We start from the raw sequence: 27,663 nt of genomic DNA, 5'->3' as shown, positions 1-27,663 counted from the left end.
GGGGAGGGGATTGAGTGCTGGGTGGGAGGGTTTGAAACTGGACAAAACAGTGTAGTGCTGGAACACTTTCTCACTGTCTTTTCTTCCTCTGTGTGCATACCATGTTAAATAGCAGCATCATAGAAGTGGGCCAAGTGTCTAACACAACTCTGGATGGCCTTGGCACGACCCTCCACCAGGCACTGAACATAATCCTCACCATCTTGTTGGCAGTGGTAGTATTTGCCCTCGGCTGTACTGTGGAGATCGGTAAGGTGTTGACCCATGTGCGCCGACCATGGGGCATCTTGGTTGGAATTTTGTGCCAGTTTGGCGTCATGCCTCTCACCGCGTTCCTGCTGGCCCTGACCTTAAATGTGAGACCGGTGCAAGCTATAGCCATTCTTATCATGGGCTGCTGCCCAGGAGGCACCATCTCAAACATTATCACCTACTGGATCGATGGAGACATGGACCTCAGGTTTGTGGCCATGTGTGAACATGTGCTTATTTTCTCACGTGAGGAAATTAGGGATGTGGCATTGTTGAAATAGGCCCACTACTGCATGTTTGATAGATATTCAGGATTATGTTGGTATTGGCTAAAATGTCTTCAAAATTTTAACATTGTGGCATTAGAGATTAGACACACAGGCCGACCTACCACACGACTTTATCAATGTCCTGTTTCATATAAACAGACAGAAATATGCTCTGTTGCTTCAGAGGCACAAAGTGTTGCACAAGATAAGATGTATTGAGATTTGTATCATTCTTAGCAAGTTAACTGTTCAACTGTTGTTGAACCTGAGTAAGCAAAACATTTAACTTGACTTGATTTTAATGTTAATTTTAATGAATTAATAGTCATTTAAGTATGAAACTATTGTATAGGAATACTTAATTTGTTCATTCATTCATTCATCCATTCAGTCTCTTATTGATAAAATGAATAGGCTATTTGTTAAGATATTTCAATTAGTGAGTTCTGTTCTTGTAAAGCATCACCATGACGAGTTTGTCCACCATATTGGCGATGGGAATGATGCCACTTTGCCTTCTTGTTTACTCGCGCTCCTGGGTGGAGACCGGCAGCATCAGGGTTCCCTACATCCAAATAGGTGAGCAATTCACATATGCTGCCACATATCTGACTGGCCATTGGTTCAAAGAGAACATAATATGATATTGTAATATAAAGTAGCAGTAATATAGTATTATATGTCCACTGAATTGTTTATTTTGTTTTAAGGAGTCTGATATTCCATCCTCAGGTATTACTCTGGTTAGTCTAATTGTCCCTGTGGCCTGTGGCGTCTTTGTCAACTACAAGTGGCCAAAAGCAGCAAAGGTCATTTTGAAGGTGATGGGTTTTCTTCTCTTTGTGTATTCATGTATTATAGCTGTTATAGTAATAAGTAATACGTTATATCATTAAAGGACACTCACAGGAATGCCATGCATAAACTAATGTATTATGAACTTTTTTCTCTCTTTGTTGCTTTGGGCAGGTAGGGTCAGTGGTGGGCTGTGTTTTGCTAATGATAGTGGGCGTCGCAAGTGCTCTGCTGTACCGTGGCTCCTGGAACACAGATGCAGCCATGGTGATTGTCGGGCTCATTTTCCCCATGATTGGCTTCACCGCTGGCTTCACTATTGCTATTTTAGCGCGACAGCCATGGCCAAGGTGAGAGAATTTCACAGTTACTGTAATGATTTCCCCCTTGCTTGGGTTTTGTTGGGGGGAGGGGGATGGCCTTAGTCAATACAAGTTTAAAGAAAGAATCAAGGCAGATACAACTAAGCTTTCAGGAGTTCACTACATTTTGTGTATGTCTCTCCCTCTAACTGTAACCACTGACTAAGTTGAATGCATGGGTGGTTAATCTTATCAGCAAACCTACCAGCTGCACAAATATGTGGAGGAGTTGGGTTGGTCATTCACTTGACAATGACATGTTTCATCTGACCTGCATGTTTTATTATGTTTCCAAATCCCTTTTAATTAAAATATGGCAGATTTGTGACCTTTGACCATTTGCTAAAATTTCTGTCCTGTTGTGGTGAGAGGTGCCGGACAATTGCCCTGGAGACCGGAGCCCAGAATGTTCAGATCTGCACAACAGTGCTCCAGCTCTCTTTCAGTCCACAGGACCTAGTGCAGATGTTCACATTCCCTCTCATCTACGGCTCCTTTCAGCTTACATTTGGCCTCCTTCTAATCACAGGTGAGAACTGCATCTACACAGCCCTACTTTATGGAACCTATTATAAAATGTCTTAAGTATTAACGCCAGCTGCTTCCTGTCATCCTGTCAAATGTTCCGTTTCTAGTGCAGCACGTTTGATTTTGTGCAATGCCAAAGCAATGTCTGGCATGTTATTCAATTTGTTTTTTTTTTTTGTTTTTTTTTTATTTTGCTGCGTCAGTTTATCAGATATACAAGCGGATTTCCACATGTAAATCAGATGGGTCTGTCTTACCTGACCAGGCCCTACAAAGCTGCCCAAGTGCCAACTCTGGACAAGGGGAAGTCAATATAAGTTTTGAGCCTGATTTGTCTGTGCAGTCTTCTTCCAATTAAGACATAGAAATCTGTTCTACTCTGCAAGCACTTTTATGTGACCTTGATATGTGTATATATGTTGTTGTAACTTTTGTCTGATAGCTTTTGAACATTTGTTTCTTTGTAACAAACAATACATTGTAGTCAGCAATGAAATCATATTTCCTATTACCATAACAGCAACTTTGAATGGTCAGTTTGAGATACAGCCGTGTGAGAAATATTCTTGTCTTGCTGAAGTTGCTAAATGAAGCAGTTTAAGATTTCTAGAAATCCTGGACAAACTGTGAGTAACAAATGTTTGACCAAGGAGGACGTTATGGTCATTATGTGTCATGAGACAAAACAGCCAAACCTACAATCTGTAGGCTATTTCCTAAAAATACTTCCTAATGTGTTGTCATGGTAAATAGGGTAGAAGTAGAGGATACAGAGTAGAGTTTTCATTTTATAATGACATATTTTTATATTGTGATAATTTATATGTATTTATGTATTTTTATCATAATAGGGGATTTAAATATAGTATCAAATACCGCATATAATATAATGATTTGAACTATAACTGTTTATCAACTTAATAAATACAATATGTTTTATTGTTTTTGCCCAACTGAAGATGTTATGATGATGTTTTATTTGTTCTTGTGCCTACAGTTTCAAACACTCAAATCCAAACCTTTTACTTAAACTGTTCATTTTGATTCATTATCATATTCATTATACTATATAATTGCTGTTGTACACCATTATTTATTTAAGACTAATCCATTTTATTTAGCCTAAATACATTTCTATTTAATGTCAGTTCTGGAAATATGTATGTTGTGTAATAATAATAATAACAAAATAAAAAAAAAAAAATAAATAAAATAAAAAAAATATATATATATATATATATATATATAAAACAAAATGACAAAAATTACTGCTGTCTCAGTAGAGATGTTACCATGTCACCTATTAAAATTCCTTACGTAACCCTTACCTTGCACTGTGTGTCCCTGGGGATTCTGGGAAGGGTAAGGTGCAATGCTGTATCTGTTGTCTGCTGAGGAGGTGTGTTTGGGCATGTGAGTGTCTTTGCACATATCCTGAAGTCACTGTGGTGACTGAGCAGTGGTGTCTGACAGTCAGAGATGGCAGTCCTGGGGTCCCTTGTCCAAGCCTGTGCTCTGGCCTTCCTGATGCAGATGGCAACTGCTCAGGTCTATGACACCAGCCTAAATCTCAGTGAGTACCTTGGTAGCCTTTAGTTTATCCTTACAACCTTTATGTTTCCATTTGCCTGTGTTTGGATAGGTATTCAGTTCAGATTCAGGCAAATTATCAGAGATGGAGGAAGTTTAGATTCAGGTAAATTATCAGCTATGTAGGATGGTTCACAGCTGGAGAATATTTTTCCTTTTTTTATTTTTTATTTGACAGTTTTCTCAGATCAGAATTTAAGTTCTATCTTCATATCATCTAGTCACTTCTGCATAGTGTAATTTCTCATTACAAACAAACAGCAAATGTTTTGGCACATCCATTTGATGTTTTACAATTGTCTGCTCTTTTTTACATTATAAACCGCTGGTCAAAAGACATTATACAGGTTTTCTGTTTATTGATTGACTGACTGATTTATTGGTTTATTAATTGATTGATTAATCAGCTATTCTATTGACTGTCAAAGGGTAATAGCAGAATATTGGATGATAATTGAGCTCATAAGAGACACTGAGTAGGGTGAGATCAGAGTGATCAATGTTTAACCAGTGAAATTGCTGTTCTGAATGTCCGTGTCATTTTTCATGTGACATTTTAGTGTCTAAAGAAATGCATTATAGCTTTACAACTCATGAAAGGAACATTAACATCCACTTCTCTCTTTTTATTTAGCGTGGCCCTTGTGACTTGTCCTTACCACATACAAAATGCTTACAGTGCACTTGCCAACATAAAGCTGTCATCACATGTTGCAGAACGTAGTTGTCAGGCGAAGTAACATGTGTTATTGTGTGTCTTGTGTTGTGTGTTCTCTGTGAACAGACGGGTGGCACAGGGGTCCTCTTGTGTTCGAGGGTTCCCAGGGCACTGAGTCCAATGTATCAGAGGCCCTGCCAAACAGCACCAACACACATCTGTACATCAAAGGCTTCATAGCTCTGGGCTTCTCAACCATTGGCTTTGGAAGCTCACTTGTTCCCATCAAACGTACCGAGACAGGAAATGGTGAGAGCCTAGGTTTTTACAGTCTACAACTCATGAGCTAAACCAAGTTATAGCACTGCAGCTATAATCATTAAATACACCTTCCTGCCCTTGGCTGTGAAAGTGCTAATGTTTTTCCATATCTGATTTTAACATCCATGGCCACCAGATTCCTATCTTGTCTGGCTTGTCTAACTGTTTGCCTTCTTGGTCGTGATAGGCTTGTTCTTCCAGTGGGTTTTCTGCTCAACCATGTGGCTTGAGTCTCTCCCTGTGCACTTTCTCCAGGGAAGCTCAGAAACATGGCTCCTCAGCGTAGTGGCAGGATGTCTGTATGGCATAGGTGAGCTGAGATGAAATGAGGACACTCAGATGGTGTGTTTGTGTGTGTGTGTGTGTGTGTGTGTGTGTGTGTGTGTGTGTGTGTGTGTGTGTGTGTGTGTGTGTGTGTGTGTGTGCGCGTGCGTGTCCTAGTGTGCATGCTTGTGTCTCAGTGTGCTGAATTGCATAATATAGTTTTAGGAATATTACAACTTGCTTCTTTCGATTGTAAAGGCAACCTCACCAATGTACCAATCATAAGGACCATTGGCCTAGGACTTGGATTTCTGATCTGGTCAACATTTTGTCTCCTTATGGGCTGGGCCAGTGGCAGGTAGTTTACGTAACTTTGCAAGACCCTCTTCCTTCACAGTGACATGATACATTTGTTGACCATGGCGGCAGCACTCTAAATGTTTTTTTTCTTAATGAAATAAATGATTAACCAGGGAGATACGGTGGCAGTTTTATGGGCACTTACTCTTTATTAGATGTGCTCTAGCGAGTAATTGCTAGATTGTGATGCATGTTCTGCTTATTCTACTCAGATTCGGTTGGTTTGGACTTGATCCACAGGATGTAGCAAGTCCTGTGTTGAATTACATTGGGACTGGTCTGGCAACAGTCAGGTAAGAAATCACCCTTGTTGACATTAAGGCTGTCCAAAGAACATTAACAACACATTTGTCTTCATTGGTGTTTGTGTCAAAAGAGAGATTCACACAAACTAAGTATTTTAACTTTCTGCCCTGATGGAGGATGATGAAATAAGGGCATACGGTATATCAGAATAAAGCAGACAGAGTGTCACTATCATACAAATGCAAGTGCATAGTGTGGTAACCAAAAATATTCTCTGTGATTAATGTGGGCATATCCAATCAAACGTTTAGCTTAGAACTTGTGTGTATGTTTGTAATAATATGTGGTTTTTATCCCATTGCTCCTGGAGTGTGGTGATTGTGTTGTTTATGAAAATGGAGACTAGGACAGAGGATGAGCAAGCAGACGATGTAGAGCCCCTCCTTGAGAACGACACTGACAAGGGTCATGACAGCAAAGTATGGAGAAAAACTGCTAAAATTTAGCCTTGAACAAATCTGCAACAAAAATGTCTTCTCTGACAGATCATCACTTTATTGTTGCTTCTCTCCAATTAGCTGGAGAGCCTAGTAGATGAGTGCATTCTGACTGAGTCCAAAGAAGAGGCATGGGAGGACAAACTCAGCCCCCTTAAGAGAAAGATAGTGTAAGCTACACTATAAAACAACTGTCTTACTTCGGTCTATGCATTTTTAATATCAGTGTTTATAGACATTATTGTTTAATTACACATAAAGTTAAACCAAGAAACTTTGTACACAATAAATAAATGTATTATATTTAGTCTAATGTTTAATAAATATTATGAAATATTCTACTCCCTCCTGTAGGGGCTGCTCTCTGGCTGCATTTGCTGGCGTGCTCTATGGATGTTGTTACACACCAATCATCTTTGTGAAAAACAGTGCAATAAGAAACAACACACATTTTGCAGGTGCCAGTCAATATGGTATGTGTTGAATACAATTGTGCAAAAACAACTGAAGTATTGCATTACATTAACATCAAACTATATTGCCATTCTTCTGCACTAAGTCTCAAACACTTACAGTATAGGCTGCACTGTGTGAACAAATTTGCATGCTGTCTTTCAATTCAGCCCTAATCCCATTGAATTCCGACAGATCTGGATTACATTTTTCCATTCATGACTGGCGCTTGTGCCACACCGGCTCTTGCATTCTTTGTTTATTGTGTAATCATGAAGAACAGACCTCATCTTCCTTCAAAATGTGTCCTGCCAGGTAAATAGAAAAACAGAATTGTGTTCATGACCTTCTGTATTTTTGATCACTTAGGACCACATTAGGCCTCCTGTTGTGTTCGTTTCATGTTTACTACTTTTGTGTTCTCGGTCAAAAATGACTGTCGCATTATAACTTGTAAATACATAATAACACATATATTATCATCTAATGTTGTGATAGACCTTTGTATCAACTTAAGTTCCATTGGATATTACCAGTTTTGAACTTCCATTTGCTATTTATGGCCTGCAGGCCTCATTGCAAGACCTGAGCTCATGCAAGTCAGAAAGGGGAAGATTTTATTGGGAAAAGGTTCCAGTGGGGGATGGCATAGAAGCAAAGAGGGGAAGTGAGGATGTGTGTGTGTGTGCATGTGTGTATGTGTGTGTGTGTGTGTGTGTGTGTGTGTGTGTGTGTGTGTGTGTGTGTGTGTGTGTGTGCGCGTGTGTGTGTTTGTGTGTGTGTGTGTGTGTGAATGCACAGAAGCACAGATACAGTCCATCTGATCAATAATTATATGCCTGGACTCAATTTTATACACTGACAATTTTCTCACCCATTCATTTCTAATGGCCGGTCATTTTTGATAGGGAATACACATGGGTGTTCTAAAGTTAAATAAAACACCCAAACTGTAATGAAAATGATTGAATGATAAAAAAATGTTTTGTGTGCTCAGATGTCCTGTGATCACAAAGTAATGGAGCCTCATGATAGTCAGAAGAAATGAACAAGATTTTTGAAAGAAAAAAAAATTGATCATGAACACAACATGAGGGTTAAATAATGTTGAAATAATAATAAAACTGTGAGGATACACTCAGTGAACCCATGCTACAAGTTATGTAATCAAATGGCATTTCAATAGTTTATTCATCATATTGTGTATTTTAATCTGCTGCTTTCTTTCTCCTAGCTTTTTTTGCAGGAACCTTGCAGTTTGGAAGCCAAATTGCATGGTTTTTGTCTTGCTATTATATTGGAAGTGTTGTAACATACCCTATTGGTACAGCTGTGAGTACACTAAACAGAATAATTAATAATTAGATTGTGTAACGTTCAAACCCAAGGTTGCTTTACAGGACAGCAATATACACCAACAATCAACAGTACACAACATTGACTCAACATAATATACAAGGACAGCATTGAGAGCAGCAGACAACCATATAGCAGCACCACAGGGAAAGCAACAGCACAAGAAGCCCTCAGAGAGGGGGGGGGGGAGGGTACTGTTTACAAGCAGTGTCACGCTATGAGTCATTTGTTCATTTGTTTGCTATTAGTAATTTTTTCACTAGTCAACACTAGTCTCAGATTTACAGTATATATTGACTGGCATTCAGCCCATAGAATGAAAACCCAAAAATTCATACAGATGGAATATTCTATCAACCGTTTCACTTGGATTATACACTATATTTTCTAAAAAGATATATACACAAAGAATAACAGACATCTGTGCTACCAATCTGGAGAAAACTGTCTGCCACCAAGCCATGTCCATCGTCATTACAATTTCTGGTCATCTAATCTTGAATTTGAGAATTTTGCATTAAAAAATGTATAACACTACACACCTATCCAAATTATTAAAATTTAAATAATTTATATATATGGCATGGATTGCAAAGAAATAGTTTGTATAGTAATTTACCACTCAGAGTGACCCAGGGTTGCTGTCCCAATGATATCTGCCTTGTTCTGACATGACTGCCAACCACCAGCAGGCTCGGAGTGATAAAACACGTCCCAGACAGGTAGTTCTCTCTCTGCCTCAAACCTCAGACACAACAGGTCACCACAATAATATGTGCTCATAGGGAAGCGTGAGTTATTTTCTCAAAGTCCATTTCATAGATTTGGTTTATTTTTGATGTAGCCTACAGGTCTGTTTGGAATCATGTAGCCTATTATCAAAGTAAAAAGGTTCATAGAATATTTCAACAGTGTGAGCTACAGGATACACAGGAGTTCCTGTTCCCAGGACTGAATAGAGGTCAACAGACAGACATAATCAATCAAAGACTAATGGTGACCAAAGAAAATATTGTTAGATAGTGTGATGCCGGTCAGTTTACAGGAGAGACAAATCAACTGAAATGGGCAGGTCTGGGGGATTTTCCATTGGTGCTTTGAAGTTATGCTGCATTAGAAGTTTAACAGTGCCAAGGTGTCCTGTGCCACACCACACTAATTTCGGATCCTTCCGTGAACAGGGCCAAACCGCATCAGGTCCAAACAGGACCAAAAATACTAGCTTTTTGATTGGCTCTTTCATCATCCAGAGCTTGTGTGTCCTTTTTTCTATCAAGACTTGGTTGTTGCATCAGGATTGAGTCATATGGACAGCCAGAAATGGAGACTTTTGAAACAATGAGAGTTCCACATTTGCTTCTTGATTGGGGGTTAGCAGTCACGACTATCTCTCCCTTTCTATTCACCATGCAGTATATGTGATGTGACATAGGTTATGTTGTGATATACATTCTCGTGTAGGAGAACGGAGATAATTGCTGATACAGGACTAAAACACGAGTCTGGACAGAGATCATTCTCATTTTGGAATGCCATTTTACAATGAAAATGCATTAATGTGGATGTAGTCTCAGTCAGAACTGCTCATTTGGTGAAATTTTATTACAATATGAAGGACTAGCTAAAATGGTAAGCTATAGAATGAAGGTATAGTTAAGAAGTGTTTTTGAACAAGCTGGTTTAAGCTGTGCTTAAAGTATATGGAGCTGAAGGAAGTTTGCTTGCTGTTATTATGCCATGACAACATTTGGAATATGTTCGCAGGGACCTTCTCTTGTGTCTTTGGCATGGAGTGTATTTTGCTTCCGAGAGATTAAGGTAATTTTAGCATTTCCTGACAGCACCACTGATACAATACACAGCTAGTTGTTGTTTTTTTACTGCAAATATTATAATTGTGTCATAAGCCCCAAGAGAGATGGACTAGCTTGAGGTGGAGCCTAGGCTATGTTGCCCAAATATTGTTTTATCATTTGAATTGTAATATGTGCATCTCTTTTTTTTAGGGAACCAAGAACTTCATTCTGCTTGGTGTTATTTTGTTAACTGTTCTTACTGGTATTACACTAATTTCAGTTTCAAAATAGGCTAAATTAAGCTTCATCCTGAAGCAAATTGAAATAATTTCTTTGAAATGTTGAAATTAATTGTGTGTTGTTGTTTTAGCCTGTGTGTTGTTGTTTTAGCCATGTTTTACACTTTAATAAAATGTAAGACACCCCCTCCCCCAGTGTGCTGATTGATGTTATTTGGGACTTCATTACCCATAATACAGTTCGGTCATAACAGTGGGAGTGGTAGATTTTTTTTTGCTTCGCTTGTGTGAAATGTGCATGCGTGAAAGAGAAAGATAGTGAGAGGGAGGGCGAATGCTGAAGACGAATCCAAAGATGAGGTAGGATCAGATACACATAATATTGTAATTTTGTGCAGTACATAACTTTATGGTTATCTGACTTAACTATAAGCAGTGAACATTGCCACATTTCTGTCAACTCCCTTTATCTGATTTCGTATTGCATACAGGAAGTTTTTAAGAGACAAGTTGTAAGCTTGATACCAACGTTAGCTCGCTGGCTAGCCATGTTATGATGATGGCTGTAAGTGACATAGCCCAGACAGACAGACCTGTCGTGTAATGAGTGGTTAATAGGTACCCTAATGTATCAGCAACCAATTGTACATCTGTGTTCAACCTCCCCTTTGACGTTAAACGATTCTGATAAGGGTCATTAATTACTCGTATGGAAATTTATTATAAGAATAAACAAGCGTTTGGCCAGGTATTAGGCAGCTAACGCTTGCTAGTTAGCCAACTTTCCTCTAATGTAATGTCAGGCGTTAGCAAACCGAAAGCTAAATGGATGAACCCAAACTTTACAGCTGCACTAATTGTAAGTCATTTACAGGAGCGAGCCTAGAGTGACAAACGAAACGACCTTTGAACTTGTAATGTAGTGTTTATTGACCTTAGAGGTAAGTGGAACGTCAGCTAACTATAACGTTGACTATGATAAATAATTTAACACAAACATTTACCTTAACATTAACAGAATAGGCCTACGTATTTACATTAGCGTCGTTACTCGTCTGTCGTTAAAGACTGTAGATTTAGCTTAGATTAATGACGTTGCTTAGGGTGTGCTAATTGTTATTACTCCAAATATGTGGTGAAAACTCTCAGTAGCTACACATTAGAAATGTTTAGGTTTAACGTTAAACGCTGTCAGAAACGCACGAATGATTCCTGACCATTGTGTGCGGTGTCCCCTAGTCTGGCGACCCGACGAACCTGAGAGCGCATTGGTGTCAGCCAGTCTAGCTGACCACAATTCAGTTGCGCAGCGTTGAATTTGAACCGTCTTACTTTAAGTTTACTTTCCATACAATTTCGGGAAATCTACTAGTTAAAGTTGTGACCTATCGTTTAAGTATAGAGTAACCATATGATAGGAGGTGGATACTGAAAAATCGTCAGAAAGACCCCGGTAGGATTGCAATGCAATGTGCAATGTGATGCTTCTATCTGTCCCATGTCTTGAAATGCCATATTCCATCATTTGAAAACATCATTTTATCACATTATTTTACTCATATCGAAAATGACTGTAGAAAACATTTGAATCGCACTTTTATGGTTAAAAGCTTACATTTAATACAAAAATGGCATAATGTCTATCAGTGTGTAAGGCAGGAAAATGATTGGTTGAGGATTACAATAGTGATGCAATTTCAAAGAAAGAGCTCTTCGATATTTCACTGGCAACATAACACGTTTTCTAGCCAGCTGTAGCCAACAAAACACCTAAAAGAATAATTTGACATAAAACGAAAGGTTCACTTCCCTCCTACATCTTTAGATTTGCAGTATGAGAATTAATTTGATATTGTACAACAAAAGCTGCATGCTTTGTAAATGTACAGCCACTCCAAGCATGCTATTGGGATCGCAAGATACTGACACAGACCTGTAGCAAAAAAGTCAAATGATAAGATGTAAGTTTAGAACGATCACCACATCATGAGGGGTTACAGGTTTTGGAGAAGAGGTTGCACTGTTGCTAAGAGCGAGCCTTTGAGCACAGTATATGCTCTGTGAAATATGGGCTATGCAGCCTTCTCCTGTGGCCTCAGTGCTGGGAGGAATACTGATCAGGCCCAGCCTCCCAGCGAGTGCATTCAGAGGGAGTGAGGCCTCTCCAGAGGATGAGTGCAGTTTGTGTGGCGTGGGTGGGAGGGAAGCTTTTTTCCCCCTTTTTTAAATGCTCCTCAAGCATGGAAAGAGGCAGAGAAGATGGAAAGGGAGAAAGAACAAACAGGGTTTCTACATTACCCAAATTTAAATTGCTAACATCCTTTTCGCTCTTTTTTTTTTTTTTTTTCCCCCACCACAAACAAAATCAGTTGGTGGCGGTCATTCCTAATCTGGCATTAAGAGATTTGCAGTGTTTGGATCTGTTTTGCTGGACAGTTAGTATCTGTTATGCCATAGTTGGGCCCTGGTCCACCTCTGTTCTTTGGTCAGGGTAGTCTTTAATCTCTTCTTCCCACCATTGTTGTCCTTCCTATGACCTCTCTCTTTCTCCTCCGTCTCTTGTTCGCTCCCTATGCCGCCCCCCCCCCCCCCCCCCCAACCCCCTTCCTTACTTGTCTCACTTGTCTTCTCCCTGTCCACTCGTGGCAGGCTCTGGTGCGCGTGAGTGGCCATGGCTCCAGGCGATGTGGCGACGGAGCAGGGCAAACAACAGCAGCAGCAGCAGCAGCAGCAGCAGCGGCTGAAGGAGAAGCGCCCAGTGCGGCGCCCGGAGGGCGACTGCGAGGCCGACGGCACCTTCGTCTTCCAGGCCCAGGAGGCTTGGAAGGACTTCCACAACTCACTGCGGCAGTTCTACGAGGCCGGCGAGCTTTGTGACGTCACGCTGAAGGTAAACCAACAGCACAGCACACTCCTATTGCTCCCCTAATGCCAAGGCTCCCTAACACCACCATCACACATGCAGGTTTTCTGTAAACATAAACAAACACCTCTAGTGTCACACAAACATTGAACACTCCTGTTACATGAGCCTGGTAATGATGACTGCTCTTTAGCCTTCCGCTCAACTATTTTTCGCTTGGATTCCTGGTTCTGTCCCGGACAAATCAACTGTGTGCCTCAGCACTGTGTCCGGCTGTGGACGAATGGTGTAGTGAGGTGGACTGGCTGAATGAGCTGAGCTGGTGGGACAGCTGGGCTCATCAGCGTTAATGTAAAGAGTTTTAATTCCCTCCCCATGGTGCTGACAATCCGGAGTATTAGCCTCACTTTCCATGTCCTCAGTGGGGCTTTTGTATGTCACCAGTCATGAATGGATGGAAGTGTTTCACTCAGTGGCAGTTTTTTTCCCCTCTTCCCTCAAATGCAGTCGGTTGAGTGGTAAGCGCCCACTTCTTCCCCTCTGGCTACCGCAGGCCTACATTTGGTCTTCTGATATTTGACCATTCAGCACAGAGAAAAATCTTAACCATGCTTTGTTGTGGAGCATGAATCATGGCAAAGCTTCATCAGGATGTTCTTAGCTGCTGAACTGTGTAAAATATTTAGTTCTCCCTCATCTTGATGTAATAAGAAAGACCACATATTGCTATTGATTTGATGTGGGAGTCTGTTGTGTTTAACTTGTAGCTTGTAATGTGTACTTGTTTTTCATTTGTATCAGTCTTGATGCAACATCTTTCCAATTATTAAAAGTAGGCGTGTAAAGGTACATGTATTCATACAGATGTGTAAATGTGTAACCAAAGTCCTTTTAGGCAAGTTCTTCCACTTGGTGGCCATATTGCAACGCTTTTTGGGCACTCATCAGGCTTCCTATTCGGCAGAAATGCGCGTGCGCAAGGCTTCACGACACCAATCTTGCTCCAGTGGCGAGCTCACGACACAGGATTGGCACGATGTCTTCACAACACATCATATGAGTGGCTCAATGTATTCACATCACACCACATGATTGGCTCAATGTATTCACATGTCAACGTTTTGCCGTGGAAGGGGTGGGATATGTGTAGACAACGGCCATATTGGCGTTACAAACTAGCCCCATGCATTTCTATGGAGGATTTTTTGAGTGCTGTGTCTCCTCATTAGAAAGTCTCTGGTGTAACTTACCGAATGTAAGCTTACCAATTCCGTTCCCACACAGATATATCAAGTGGAGGACCATATGTCAGTTGAGTCAATTAGTATAAAAAAACATTTGACACCTTTTCAAAATACCAGCAATATTGTCAGTGAATTTTAGGTTAGCAGTACTTACTGTACCGAAAATGAACCGAATCGTGACTTCAAAACTGGGGTACACAATGTTAAGAGTTATGGTGAGACTGAAAGGCACTCTCAACGTCGTTCATGGGGCTATTATATCTCTTTCACTGTACACCTGTTTTCTGTCCTAAATATGTTTTACTTTACAACCCAACACAACATATTGCATTTGAATAGCAATGAATTTGCTTTTCAAGGCACCAAAGCGCTTCACTTCCCATTCGTTGTTGTCCTGTGCAGGTGGGCAGCCGGCTGATCCCTTGTCACAAGCTGGTGCTGGCCTGTGTCATCCCCTACTTCCGGGCCATGTTCCTGTCGGAGATGGCCGAGGCCAAGCAGGACCTGATCGAGATCCGCGACTTTGACGGCGAGGCCATACAGGACCTGGTGACCTTTGCGTACTCGTCGCGTCTGTCGCTGACGGTGGACAACGTGCAGCCGCTGCTCTACGCTGCGTGCATCCTTCAGGTGGAGCTGGTGGCGCGGGCCTGCTGCGAGTACATGAAGGCCCACTTCCACCCGTCCAACTGCCTGGCTGTGCGAACATTTGCCGAGAGCCACCACCGCGTCGACCTGATGGCCATGGCCGACCGCTACGCCTGCGAACACTTTGGCCAGGTAGTGGAGAGCGAGGACTTCCCAGCCGTCTCTCCACAGCACCTGCGCACGCTGCTGGCTTCGCCCGACCTCAACATCCACTCGGAGACGCAGGTCTACCAAGCCGCCATCAAGTGGCTCAAGGCCAACCCGCAGCACCACAACGACTGGCTGGACCAGATCATGTCACAGGTCGGAGCAGCTACCAGATCAACCAAATTAGGCAATATGGCAAAAATCATAATCATGATTAGTTTGGTCAAGATTGAGAACACAATTATTTAACACGATTATTCATTAAAATAAGTCCCTTCAGGGCGGAACAAGACCCCTCCGCTGCGCGTCGGGGTCCGGTTTGCCCTGTCGGGACTTATTTTCCCAATAAACACCGGCGTTCTATACATTATCCCTTACTTATGTTGTTTTCATAAGCATTGGAAGGGAAGTCATAATTAACGATTAACCGATTAATTTGAGTAATTGCACAGCCCTGACTGATGTGAAGTAAGCTATTTTATTTTGAGTAAATAGGGTGTTCTACATAGTTGGAATAGAAACAATGGAACATTGTGGCATATTAAGTTTAAATGTGTTTGGGTTCAGTATGTTAGAATGTGTTTGGGTTCAGTATGTTAGTTTATTTCTGGTTTTAATGTGAATAGTTTTAGTATGTGAGTCTCTAGTTTGTGCGCTAGTTTGTGGTGTATTGTGCCATGTGTGTTGTCTGGCTTCAGGTGCGTCTACCGCTGCTGCCAGTGGACTTCCTGACGGGTACAGTGGCCAGAGAGGATATGATCAAGAACAGCCTGAGCTGCCGTGATCTGCTGGACGAAGCCCGCAACTACCACCTGCACCTCAGCAACAAGAGTGTGCCGGACTTTGAATACACAGTCCGTACCACGCCACGGAAACACACCGCGGGTACACACGCACACACGCACACAGACCTGGCTGCCTAATAGGGGTGGGCAATATGGACAAAAAATAATATCTCTATTTTTTGTGATTTTGACTATAACAATAATTAGTCGATATCCTTTAAAAAACTGTTTTTAAAAGTCTAAGTTACTTTACAGCTCATTATTTATGAACAGTATCATTACAATAATAACCAAAAACCTAAACTGTGACTTTTTAACCAAACCAATGCATTCATTGCAATGCATTGTGTGTGGCAATGACATGGTCTAGCCAGCTACATTACAGAGGATAGATAGGCCTGACAGTTTCCCAAGAGAAAGTGTGAAGCTGAAGTTCCTTTCAAACCTTTACTTAGGTTTCACTGTAAAACTAGTACGTAGACCTTACAGAATAGAAACTAATGCATTAGCTTATAGCTGATGTATATGAGAAATCCCATAGAGATGCTAACGGTTAGCATAATTAATAAAAGTTGATATTTAGAGCGAACTTCATCCATTTACTAAAGAGTAACATTTCAAAAAGAGTAAGAGAAGTTTTCTTTGTTTACAACTGACTATTAAAATACTCAAAGGCTAGCCTAATGTTTACATATAATACAGTGTAGGAAAAAGCGTGACTTTAAATAGATAGATAGATAGATAGATAGATACTTTATTGATCCCCAAAGGGAAATTCAAGAAACTCATCATTGCCACTTGAACGAAGTAGCCGTACAAAATAAACATTAGGCGTGCGTGTGACAACGTCGATCACTAGCGATCATGTGACTTGCTCTGCTGCAACCAGGGGCTTCTCTCGCATACACCTCCTGGATTTAGTGAAAGAATGGGGGTTCATTGCGTGATTTCGAGTGTTTTCCCCCTAAGTAATTTAAATACTCGATAACGTCAATTTGCACATCGTTAAAACAGCAATCACGATATTATCGCAGACGATATATATCGCCCACCCCTACTGCCTAACTTTTATTGTTATTGTACCCCTTTCTGAATGGTTTTCCATGCTGACTGAATTGTTTTCAGTGGCTTTGAGTAATCGGCTTCAGCACTGCCCACTCTGCTGTCATCATCAGTGTCACAGCTAATCTCATGTCACTGTGATGTAATCTGATTTAATATCCATTAAGTACGGAATGAGCAGCGGAATAAGGCAACGCTGGTTAATCTGACAGTCGTTGTCATGTGAGGCTGGGTGTCTATTTGTGTGTGTGTGTGTGTGTGTGTGTGTGTGTGTAAAATGTACCCCTTTCATACCAAGGCTCCTGACCAGGGTTCAACCCGGGTTGATTTTTCTGTCTGAAAGGGTTAACTTGGGTTGACTGACCCTACTTTGCAGCCCACCTCTTGAGGGTTGGATGTGGGTCAGGTAACCCTGGTCTGACCCAGGTCATTGGTTTGAAAGTGGTATAAGAGTGATTGCATGAGAGCGAGCGAGAGAAGGGAGAGTGGGTGAGTGACCTTTGCCCTCTCCTGCCCAGGTGTGCTATTCTGCGTGGGCGGCCGGGGTGGTTCTGGAGACCCCTTCCGCAGCATTGAGTGCTATAACATCAGCAAGAACAGCTGGTTCTTCGGCCCGGAGATGAACAGCCGACGGCGCCACGTTGGAGTCATATCAGTCGGAGGTGAGGAATTTGAAAACTTAGCTGAGGAGAGGGAGGGTCTATATGTTTGGCATTCTCTTTGTTCTTTGTGAATGAGCTGGGTTACCACCAGTGCCAGAGGACTTTGAATCCGGATGTAACAATGAAAAATTAAAAAATGTAATTTCTATATTATTAAGTAAGGTCTTTTTCTCTACTCAGCCTTGCTAATCTATCATGCATCTCCGGCCCATCTCGGTGTCACCCACTGAGCATGTGTGCACTCCAGGCCAAGGCAAAAAATAGAACTGATGTGAAAGCAAATCTAAATACTTCAACTCAAACAGAAGATTTTTCCTTTTGTCCCCCATGTCCACAAAACCCAGAAAAATCAGCCTTTTCCACTGTGGTTTTGTTTTGCTCCGCGCTCTTTTCGCAAGCACCTCCAAAGTCGTTAAATTTAGCCCATGGGCCCTCAGATGTGTTATGTGGGCTGCCCGACGAACAGACGGCAGCTTGACTGGAGCGCTGCCACCTCCCCACGCGTTAGATGTGGTCCGGGGCTTTCGTTCGTTCGTTCGCTCGCACGCACGCGCGCGCACTCTGAGACGCCTAACGACGCCTCCACCAGAGTCCAGGGGGGCCCTCCACACGCGCCTCCTCCCCGCCGGCACGCCTGGTTAAATATTAAAGCCACGCTCTCTCCTTTAAGGCGGAGGAATCTCGCCGGGGCCCTTTCATCGGCTTGTTTGTTTTCATGTGGCGCCGGAGTCGGCATCTGGTCTTACCACGGAAGCCTGGGGGATTTGGGGGGATTGGAATCGAGCCTCGCTAAAATTCACTCGGCCGCAAACATGTCTCAAAATGTGTCCGTAACACATATGTCCAGATCTCTGAGCTCTTAACACTGTGTGGCCTTATGATCTTGGGTTTTAGTTGTGATAGTGTTGAAGTGGCTTCTATACATCAATCATCACTAGTTATTCACTGTGTATGGGTTTTGTGCAATAGCATACTTGAAGTCAGCAAAGCAGTTTTCTGTTCGTTGACATCTCTGTTAACAAGCACCTGAAGAGGAGTGCTTCAGTTGTACCAAAACGTGTGCGAACTGAAAATCCTTCCCTCCTTATTTTGTGCAGCCACTGCACGTAGGCTGGCGTTTTTAAGAAAAAAGGTGGGAGCTAAAATCGCTTTTATAACGTTTTGAAGCCGAACATAGTGGCACGGCAGTGCTCCTTAGAGCCGCCCACGGACATTACGAGTCGTGCACATTGTAATTCTTACGTTTTGGTATAACTAAAGCCCTTATCTTAAGGTGCGTGTTGACATCCATGTGAAAGAACAGGAAATTGGTATGCTGACTTCAAGTAAGCTTGTGCACAGAACCCATAGTGTCTGCGCTGCATAGTATTCTGTCACAAGGAGTAATAGTGTCTGCGCTGCATAGTATTCTGTCACAAGGAGTAACTTGTGTGATTCCCTTCAGGGAAGGTCTATGCAGTTGGCGGTCATGATGGAAGCGAGCATCTGGGCAGCATGGAGATGTTTGACCCACTCACAAATAAGTGGACAATGAAGGCTTCCATGTACATCAAGAGGTGTGTTTGAAGGAGATTTTCTTTAATTAAAGGATCTGGTGAAGGTTGGAATTTCTTTTGCTGTGAACAAGGGCTTGTGTGCTTGTGTACACATATGCAAATATCTGACTGTAAATGTTTTTTTGTGGTTGTGTGTGTGTGCGCCCTGAAGGAGGGGCATAGCCCTAGCAGCTCTGGGCGGCCCCATTTATGCCATCGGGGGTCTGGATGACAACTCATGCTACAGCGATGTGGAGCGCTACGACATCGAGGCGGACCGCTGGAGCACGGTGGCTGCCATGAACACGCCTCGTGGAGGAGTGGGCTCCGTTGCCCTTGGGGTAAGAACAAAGGATTCTGGGTAATTGCTTTACAGCACCAATTTTGTGTAAAGGAATTTATAGATGCTTATCTCAGAGAAAGATGAAAATGTTCAATTATTGTCATGTTTCCCGAATTGAGGTGTGGAGATGACTTGGTGTTTTCTCATTTGTTTTCTTTGATAAAAATCTTGAGTTTTTTCTTTCCTCACACTTCGTCACAATAAAAGCATACTTCTCACCCAAGTGTAATATCCATGAATGCTTCCATTTGACTGTACTGCAGGTATTTTCACAATATGTAAGGGATAATGTATAGAATGCCGGTCATTATTGGGAAAATAAGTTCAGATATGGCGACGCGCAGCGGAGGGGTCTTGTTCCGCCCTGAAGGGACTTATTTTCCCAATAATGACCAGCGTTCTATACATTATCCCGCTTATTATACGGCTACTTGCCAAAACGAAATAATAAACTTCCCACAATATGACTTTAGCCTACATAGCCTAGCCTTTTTGTTACCGTTCATCGTGGCATTTGCTGAGAAACATAGTTCGCAACAACACACGTTGAACTTGAATCAAACATTCTTTAGAACACAGCTGATCAACCGTCTGCTTTACCCTTTTGAATGAAGTTCCAGTTCTTGCGTAGTGAGATGAAATACCTGAAGTAGAAGCACAAACTCCGTTGCCATTGACAGCGGTAATTATATGTTTGCAGCGGTAATTACATGAAAATATTTTACCGTAGAACTTTGGGAAAGCCCACTCAAGTCAATGGAGCGTTCTACTTGCCTTGTTAACAGCTGTGTAATGTAGACAGTGTGACATTAATATGTCTGTCAAATATATTTATTTAGCAATTCCACACACAAGGCAGTGGTTTGATTTTTGAGTAACGAGTGATTTACCCCCCCCCCATACACTCACACACAGTATACCTTTTTAATTACTACTTAAATGTATTCTTTAAAATTGAGCTGGCTCTTGAGCAAAATAATTTCATTACATGACGATAAACTACTGAACTATTGAACTTGAACTTGAACTTGTTTCCCCCTCCAGAGTCATGTGTATGCGGTGGGAGGGAATGATGGCATCGCCTCCCTGTCCAGTGTGGAGCGGTTCGACCCTCACCTCAACAAGTGGACACACGTGCACGAGATGGGCCAGCGGCGGGCCGGTAACGGAGTCAGCGAGCTCAACGGTTGCCTCTACGTCGTGGGTGAGTCGAGGAATGACAGGCTTCTTTGATTGAAGGAGTGGATGGGAGGGTTAGTAAATGAATGATTGAGGGAGGGAGGGTGGAGGGTGAGTGAGCATGTGTGTGTGTGTGTGTCGCTGTGTGTGTTGGGGGTGGGGGGGGGCACTGTTTGTTTTTGTTTGACTGTTGACTGTGTGTGAGTGAGTTTATGTCACTATGTGTGTGTCTGTGTAGTGGGTTGCCATTGTGGGAGTGTGTGTGTGTGTGTGTGAGGGAGAGAGTGAGTGGGACGGAGAGTGTGTGTGTGAGGGAGGAATGGGAGAGTGTGTGTGTGTGTGTGTGTGTGTGTGTGTGTGTGCTCCTCACACACTAGTGTACCGTTATCCTAATAAAAGAATGTACAAGAAAGAAAAGACATAAGTGGAACATGTTTGGGGTCGTCCCACTGGCCGAAGCATTAGTGTCTTAGTGCATTAGGTAGAGGTAGCCTGCTCTTGTTCTTAGTGCATTAGGTAGAGGTAGCCTGCTCTTGTTCTTAGTGCATTAGGTAGAGGTAGAAGTAGCCTGCTCTTGTTCTTAGTGCATTAGGTAGAGCTAGAGCTAGCCTGCTCTTGTTCTTAGTGCTTAGTGCATTAGGTAGAGGTAGCCTGCTCTTGTTCTTAGTGCATTAGGTAGAGCTAGAGCTAGCCTGCTCTTGTTCTTAGTGCTTAGTGCATTAGGTAGAGGTAGCCTGCTCTTGTTCTTAGTGCATTAGGTAGAGCTAGCCTGCTCTTGTTCTCAGTGCATTAGGTAGAGCTAGCCTGCTCTTGTTCTTAGTGCATTAGGTAGAGCTAGCCTGCTCTTGTTCTTAGTGCATTAGGTAGAGCTAGCCTGCTCTTGTTCTTAGTGCATTAGGTAGAGGTAGCCTGTTCTTGTTCTTAGTGCATTAGGTAGAGCTAGCCTGCTCTTGTTCTTAGTACATTAGGTAGAGGTAGCCTGCTCTTGTTCTTAGTGCATTAGGTAGAGGTAGAAGTAGCCTGCTCTTGTTCTTAGTGCATTAGGTAGTGGTAGCCTGCTCTTGTTCTTAGTGCATTAGGTAGAGCTAGAGGTAGCCTGCTCTTGTTTTTAGTGCATTAGGTAGAGCTAGCCTGCTCTTGTTCTTAGTGCTTAGTGCATTAGGTAGCGGTAGCCTGCTCTTGTTCTTAGTGCATTAAGTAGAGGTAGCCTGCTCTTGTTCTTAGTGCATTAGGTAGAGGTAGAAGTAGCCTGCTCTTGTTCTTAGTGCATTAGGTAGTGGTAGCCTGCTCTTGTTCTTAGTGCATTAGGTAGAGCTAGAGGTAGCCTGCTCTTGTTTTTAGTGCATTAGGTAGAGCTAGCCTGCTCTTGTTCTTAGTGCTTAGTGCATTAGGTAGAGCTAGAGGTAGCCTGCTCTTGTTTTTAGTGCATTAGGTAGAGCTAGCCTGCTCTTGTTCTTAGTGCATTAGGTAGAGCTAGAGGTAGCCTGCTCTTGTTTTTAGTGCATTAGGTAGAGCTAGCCTGCTCTTGTTCTTAGTGCTTAGTGCATTAGGTAGAGCTAGAGGTAGCCTGCTCTTGTTTTTAGTGCATTAGGTAGAGCTAGCCTGCTCTTGTTCTTAGTGCTTAGTGCATTAGGTAGAGCTAGAGGTAGCCTGCTCTTGTTTTTAGTGCATTAGGTAGAGCTAGCCTGCTCTTGTTCTTAGTGCATTAGGTAGAGCTAGCCTGCTCTTGTTCTTAGTTCATTAGGTAGAGCTAGCCTGCTCTTGTTTGAGGCTAGATGAGGAGAGCTACCTCTGTGTAGTGGCATTCCTGTTAATGTTTAGCTCTGCCATGGCATCAGCCTTAACCTCACTGGTAACCGTCACATGATCCTGTCTGATCTCTGTAACCGAGAGAGGGAGGGACTGAGATGATGAGGTGGGTAAAGGTGAAGGAAATAGTGGAGCTGATGGAGATTTGTTTTTATGATAAGTTACTGATCAGTGGTGGTAAGCAGAGATGGGGTTTTATGGCAAACTGAAGTCATCTGAAGCTTTAACTCACCAGTCTGTTGGATTTGACCCTTATCAGTGACCTGTGAGACACAGATCAGTGACCTGTGAGTTTTTATTGGATGTTTATAGTATTTACATACTTATGTTGTATACCAAAGATTTTCAAAAGGGTCTGTGCTACAATATTCTTAAAAAAACAGTCAAGGTCGAAAAGTAATCCAGGACAGGAATGCTTAAAATTTACAACTTTACTAAGGACATATTTCCTTTAGGGGTTCATATTGAGGCCTTTAATTTTTTTTATCTTTAGACTTCCTGAGTCTCAGTGCCCTAGTTGCATGCTGTTCAACACAAGCGAGGATCAATGTCAACTGTACACTGTAATGTATGTGTGATTATTATTGTATTTAATGTATGTGTGTGTATGTGCGTCCATGTGTGTCGTTTGGGCAGGTGGTTTTGATGATAACTCCCCATTGAGCTCAGTGGAACGGTTCGACCCCCGTGCGCATCGCTGGGAGTATGTCGCCGAGCTGACCACCCCCCGCGGCGGAGTGGGTGTGGCCACGGTGATGGGGCGCGTCTATGCTGTCGGTGGACACAACGGGAATATCTACCTGAACACCGTGGAGGCCTTTGAGCCCCGCATGAACAGGTGAGGTGCACCTGCATTGCCAACTTTGAATGAAAAGGGCCGCTATAGGTAACATCTCACAGGAACATAGCTAGGTTGTATAGCCTCTTCGAAATTGGTGGATACAGAGTTTCAGCCAGCTGTTGACATTTAGCCTGAGCTGGAAAGTAACACAATTCACAAGATATTTGGGGTTTTAATGCTTCTATTACATTCCATGATCTTTATACCCTGTGAACTAATTGTTTCTTTCATAATGGTGCCTGTTGCATCTTTAATTTGTCTCTCTCTGTCTGTCTCAATCTTTCTTTCTTTCTTTCTTTCTTTCTCTCTCTCTCTCTCTCTCTCTCTCTCTCTCTCTCTCTCAGGTGGGAGCTGGTGGGCTCAGTGTCCCACTGCAGGGCAGGGGCGGGCGTGGCCGTGTGCTCCTCCCACATCAGCCAGATCCGAGACGTGGGCCAGGGCTCCAGCAACGTGGCCGACTGCATGTAACCCCCCACACACTCACCTGCACAACCGCACTGGCCGAGCACATACCTTTACCAGAGCACACACACACACACACACAAACACAATGCCATATATACACACACACATAAACAAAGACACAATCACATGTACATACATACACAGGCAATCACAAATATAGCACTGTCATTCTTTAAACATGCTCACACAATCAGTATAAGTGTTGACTGTCAGTAATGCACACACACACACACACACACACACACACACACACACACACACACACACACACTCACTCACTGTGACTGAAGCATTTGTGGGAAAAAAGTGACGTTTGGTCTTGTGGACTGACACACATGGGTGTTCCTCCAAAATGTACTATCACTTATAATGCTCTGACAAAAAAAAAAAAAAAAAAAAAAAAAAACCACACACACTATTTCACTCTAGTGCTGTGCTCTGCTGTACTCTGTGCTGTAGTCATTTCCAGGCTAAGCTCTTGCTTCGCAGTAGTCGTGGGGAGTCGAATGCGAAGCTTCCTGACTGATTCCTGAACATTCCTCAGTACCGCAGGGTGTTGGCTGGTAAGCTGTCTGTCTGCAGTAGCCTCGCTGTGCCAATGAAGACAAGGTCATTCAGTAAACTCCCCAAATTGAAATGGCCACAAATAGCACAGGTGACCCATTCACTCCCCTGCCTGTGCTCAGACAGGGAGACAGACAGACAGACAGACTCCCTGGCAATGGATCTTAGCTGACTCGGACATGCTTTCCACCTTTTCGCTCTCTGCTTGCGTTAAAAACAATCATAGACGTGAGACACGATGGCTAGCAAAAGAGAGAGATGGCAACGCAGACTGGTGGTTGGAAGGTGCAATGCGAAAACTTTGAAACTTTAAACACGGTTAGTCTTAGAACCTAATACTGCCAACACGTTCTGCAATAAGAGAGGCCTGTGACTGGCTGACAGTGCTGGACGAGGCCGAGGTGCCAGAGGCCTTTGGGGCCGACCCCACTGGCTGGTCTCTCCTCTCGGCACTCCCGAGGTGCGGTCACCTCAGAGCCCATGTCACACACTCGGGGCCTTCCACGCGCTCAGAGATCTTTTAAAAAGAAGAAGAAGAAAAAAAGATATTATTCTGCACTGGTACTGTCAAAGTCGTCACTCATTGTGCACTATTTTCATAGGATAGAATGGATATTTGAATATTTTTTTGTCTTTGTCAAAGATGCTTTGAAGAGAAATGAACCATGCTATTTTTTGGAGATATTTTATCAGCGATGTTTACTTCCCTCTCTGGATTTGCTCTTAACTCTTCTGCCATGATTTGCATGCGTGAGGAAACGAGGTTAGTTTCCCCCAGCGTATCTCACTCAAGACATTTCCTGAGTAATTCTATGGGCTTGATTTTATTTTCCCCCTTGGACTTTAGTGTTGCTTTGGTGAGACTAAAATGGTTGTCGTCTCACTCCTTGTTTGGTTTTTTGCTTTGGTGTACCTCTGCATTTTTGCGGTCCCTTTCCATACCCAGGCTCACGAGCCATGCTGCTGTGGGTTTTTTTGTGCAATCAATGACAACCTGACTGACTGTTGTGATATTTTATTTTTACTTTTTGTTTTTTGCATTTGCCAGCTAACCTCAGTGCCGCCATGTTCCTTTTGTTTTGTTTTGTCGTTTTTATTATCCTGTTAACCGTGCCAGTAAACCTCCTCTCCTCCTGTCTTCCCCCCCATTCAGCCACTGCAGAGGTGGGCAGTAGGTTGTGGTGAGGCCTTGTGAATAAAGTCTTATCCAGTAGAGGAGAGTAGAGGGATTATTGAAAGCTTGAACTGTGTTTTTCTTTTCTTTTCTTTTTTTCTTTTTTAAAAAAACCTGCTCACATGCCAGAAATGAGACTGTTGTGTGGTCTCATCCAGAAGTTCTTCCTAGTAGTGGTCTTCTTTTGAAAGCCTTCTCAGCTTATTCTCATGAATTCATTGCAGTTGTTCATGACTTTTATCTGTCTCAAGCCCATCAATTTGGAATCCCATAAAAAAACAACAGCTGTCACTGATCAATCAAGTGAGGATATACATAATATAAATATTTGTGGTAAAGATTCATATTGTTATCCTATAATTTACAGGACTTGATTATTTGTGTGTGACACTTGGGTGATTTTGTGATTCCTACCAGGAAAGGTGGGTGGTGTGATCTAAAGAGTGGTGTAATGTACCTCTAAATTATCTAGTGGACAGGTAGAGCTTCAGCTGTTTGTTGTTTTTAGATGTACAGCTACCATGGCACTAGCTAGATTTTCTGATTACAAAGACCTGTTGTATCTTCTCTGGTCACTTCAGCAGAGCAGGGCATCCCTGGAGTGATGTTTTGTAAACATGTAATGCTTTCGTACTGGTTTGATATTGTATCTGTGTTGTATATTTTTGCTTGAATTTGTTATGCTTTTTCATTTCTTTGTATCGTCTTAATAAAGATAAATATTGAATATGTGGATGCTTCCGGTGATTATTTTTTTTTTCTCCTTAGCTTTTTTATTGTCTGATTTGTTGAGATATATACACAAATGCATAGATACATAACATAAACAATACATAAATGTAATGTTACTTGTATTTATACTCCTATTTAGAACGATGATGACATTTGTAGTTACCAAACTTTTTGCCATTATTAATAATAGCCATCATTATTTTAAAAAGTAAATAAAATCATATGCTCTCAGATGAGTGCAAGTAAATCAATCAATCAGTCACTTAATGTCCTTTACAGAGGCAGCAACATAGAAGACAAAATTAGATCATTGTAAATCATCTTATGAAAATACATGAAGACATAGAAAGGAACAATACAAATGGGTGTATGGGACTGAAATAAAAGACAATTGAAAGGAAATTAATATTCTGAAGGAAAGACTGATAACTAATAACTAAGAATGGTCACTTTCAAACCCTTTATATGTGCATACAAATGATATGTGTGCATATAAAAATGAATCATGAATGTTAAATTGTAAAGGTTCTGTAAAACTGCTAAAGAATGGTTATTTCAACAACTTTATTGTGATATATATTAAAATAACTTTTGCTTTTATATGACTCATTTTTAAATTATAATTTTTGGAATGTTTTAGAAAGAAACCACATATCAGGGAATCAACACAGTATGACCTCTAACATCAGAAAAACACTAAAGAATTCCCTTTACAGTAGCACCTGGCCCATTTTTCTTTTATTGTTTTGTGGGTGGTTTGTTAAAGTCAGCGCAAATTTACCGTAAAAATGAGTTAAAAAGTAACAGTGAGAAGTTTGTTGTGTAAACTTTATTGACTGGAAGTATGCTGCTATAAAGTATTTTAAATTGCCCACTTTTGAACTTTGCTTCCCCATCACAGCCATTTGTGTGTATGTTTTTGCTTTCTTATCATGACTATGCCCCTTTTCAGGACTCTTTGAAATGTGTAAAAAATCAGAGATCATTAAAATGTTTTGCCACTTTGAGGTCAGTCAATTATATACATTATGAATTATTAAAAGGCCAAATGCTCTGAGTTTGCCCATCAGATGCTCTACCTCGACCTGAAGTACAATACAAAAACCTTAGGCCACATTTAAATTTTATATTTAATGTTGTGATGTTACAATGATCACATGTTTATTTTTTATTCCTTTCGTTAGAATACAACTAAAATATACAGCAGGGTTCCCACGGGTCATGGAATCTCTAGAATATCATGGACTTTTGATAAAGTCTGTTCCAGACATGGACAGTGAAGAGAATTTGATCATATTTGGGTAATACACAGAATTGGTGTATATCTGGTTATTAACTTTACTGCTTGCTTGAATTGTTGTGGTTAGCCCAATTTTGTTTATTCAATGCTCATCTATTCATCTTCCGCTTTGAAAAAACTAAAATATTTTTGAACGCTACACGGCTGCTCTGAAAACTTTGGTCAGGATATTGCACCGTTCATTATAGATCATAGAAATTGCCATAGAACAGGTTTTTAGTCAGGAAAAAGTCATGGAATTTTACACTGGACTTAGAGTGGGAGTCCTGATACAGGAAATATGTGCACAGCCTTAAAAAGCATACATACTGTATGTGAACCTCT

At 41.8% G+C, this 27,663-nt stretch overlaps 3 protein-coding genes across 7 annotated transcripts; all 3 read left to right on the top strand.

The window, feature by feature from the left end:
* Positions 1 to 81: 81 nt before the first annotated feature.
* LOC121680614 (ileal sodium/bile acid cotransporter-like) lies at positions 82 to 3,652 on the top strand. Of its 2 annotated transcripts, none has more exons than XM_042060065.1 (6): positions 82 to 460; positions 982 to 1,100; positions 1,254 to 1,342; positions 1,491 to 1,666; positions 2,050 to 2,207; positions 3,568 to 3,652. In XM_042060065.1, the coding sequence occupies exons 1-6, from the start codon at positions 102 to 104 to the stop codon at positions 3,570 to 3,572; spliced, it is 906 nt and encodes a 301-aa protein (XP_041915999.1). In that variant the 5' UTR covers positions 82 to 101; the 3' UTR covers positions 3,573 to 3,652. The 2 variants fall into 2 exon arrangements, with proteins under 2 accessions (XP_041915999.1, XP_041915998.1); XM_042060064.1 differs by lacking the exon at positions 3,568 to 3,652 and adding an exon at positions 2,410 to 3,355.
* On the top strand, positions 3,604 to 10,176 carry LOC121680613 (transmembrane protein 144-like). 4 transcript variants are annotated; one of them, XM_042060060.1, is made up of 12 exons: positions 3,604 to 3,779; positions 4,581 to 4,763; positions 4,963 to 5,085; positions 5,298 to 5,397; positions 5,612 to 5,692; positions 6,016 to 6,124; positions 6,224 to 6,312; positions 6,497 to 6,615; positions 6,791 to 6,910; positions 7,830 to 7,927; positions 9,716 to 9,769; positions 9,958 to 10,176. In XM_042060060.1, exons 1-12 carry the CDS (start codon positions 3,686 to 3,688, stop codon positions 10,036 to 10,038), a joined length of 1,251 nt encoding a protein of 416 aa, XP_041915994.1. In that variant the 5' UTR covers positions 3,604 to 3,685; the 3' UTR covers positions 10,039 to 10,176. The 4 variants fall into 4 exon arrangements, with proteins under 4 accessions (XP_041915994.1, XP_041915995.1, XP_041915997.1 ...); XM_042060061.1 differs by having other exon boundaries at positions 6,766 to 6,910; XM_042060063.1 differs by lacking the exon at positions 7,830 to 7,927.
* An 86-nt stretch (positions 10,177 to 10,262) lies between these two features.
* On the top strand, positions 10,263 to 26,038 carry klhl8 (kelch-like family member 8). The gene is made up of 10 exons (XM_042060053.1): positions 10,263 to 10,346; positions 12,636 to 12,876; positions 14,496 to 15,044; positions 15,587 to 15,773; positions 17,254 to 17,397; positions 18,842 to 18,953; positions 19,105 to 19,273; positions 20,320 to 20,479; positions 22,900 to 23,101; positions 23,449 to 26,038. The coding sequence occupies exons 2-10, from the start codon at positions 12,658 to 12,660 to the stop codon at positions 23,570 to 23,572; spliced, it is 1,866 nt and encodes a 621-aa protein (XP_041915987.1). The 5' UTR covers positions 10,263 to 10,346; positions 12,636 to 12,657; the 3' UTR covers positions 23,573 to 26,038.
* Positions 26,039 to 27,663: the final 1,625 nt, after the last annotated feature.

This window comes from Alosa sapidissima, chromosome 13 (genome assembly GCF_018492685.1).
Source record: "Alosa sapidissima isolate fAloSap1 chromosome 13, fAloSap1.pri, whole genome shotgun sequence".
NCBI lineage: Eukaryota > Metazoa > Chordata > Actinopteri > Clupeiformes > Clupeidae > Alosa > Alosa sapidissima.
This window is presented reverse-complemented; position numbering and strand designations above follow the sequence as displayed.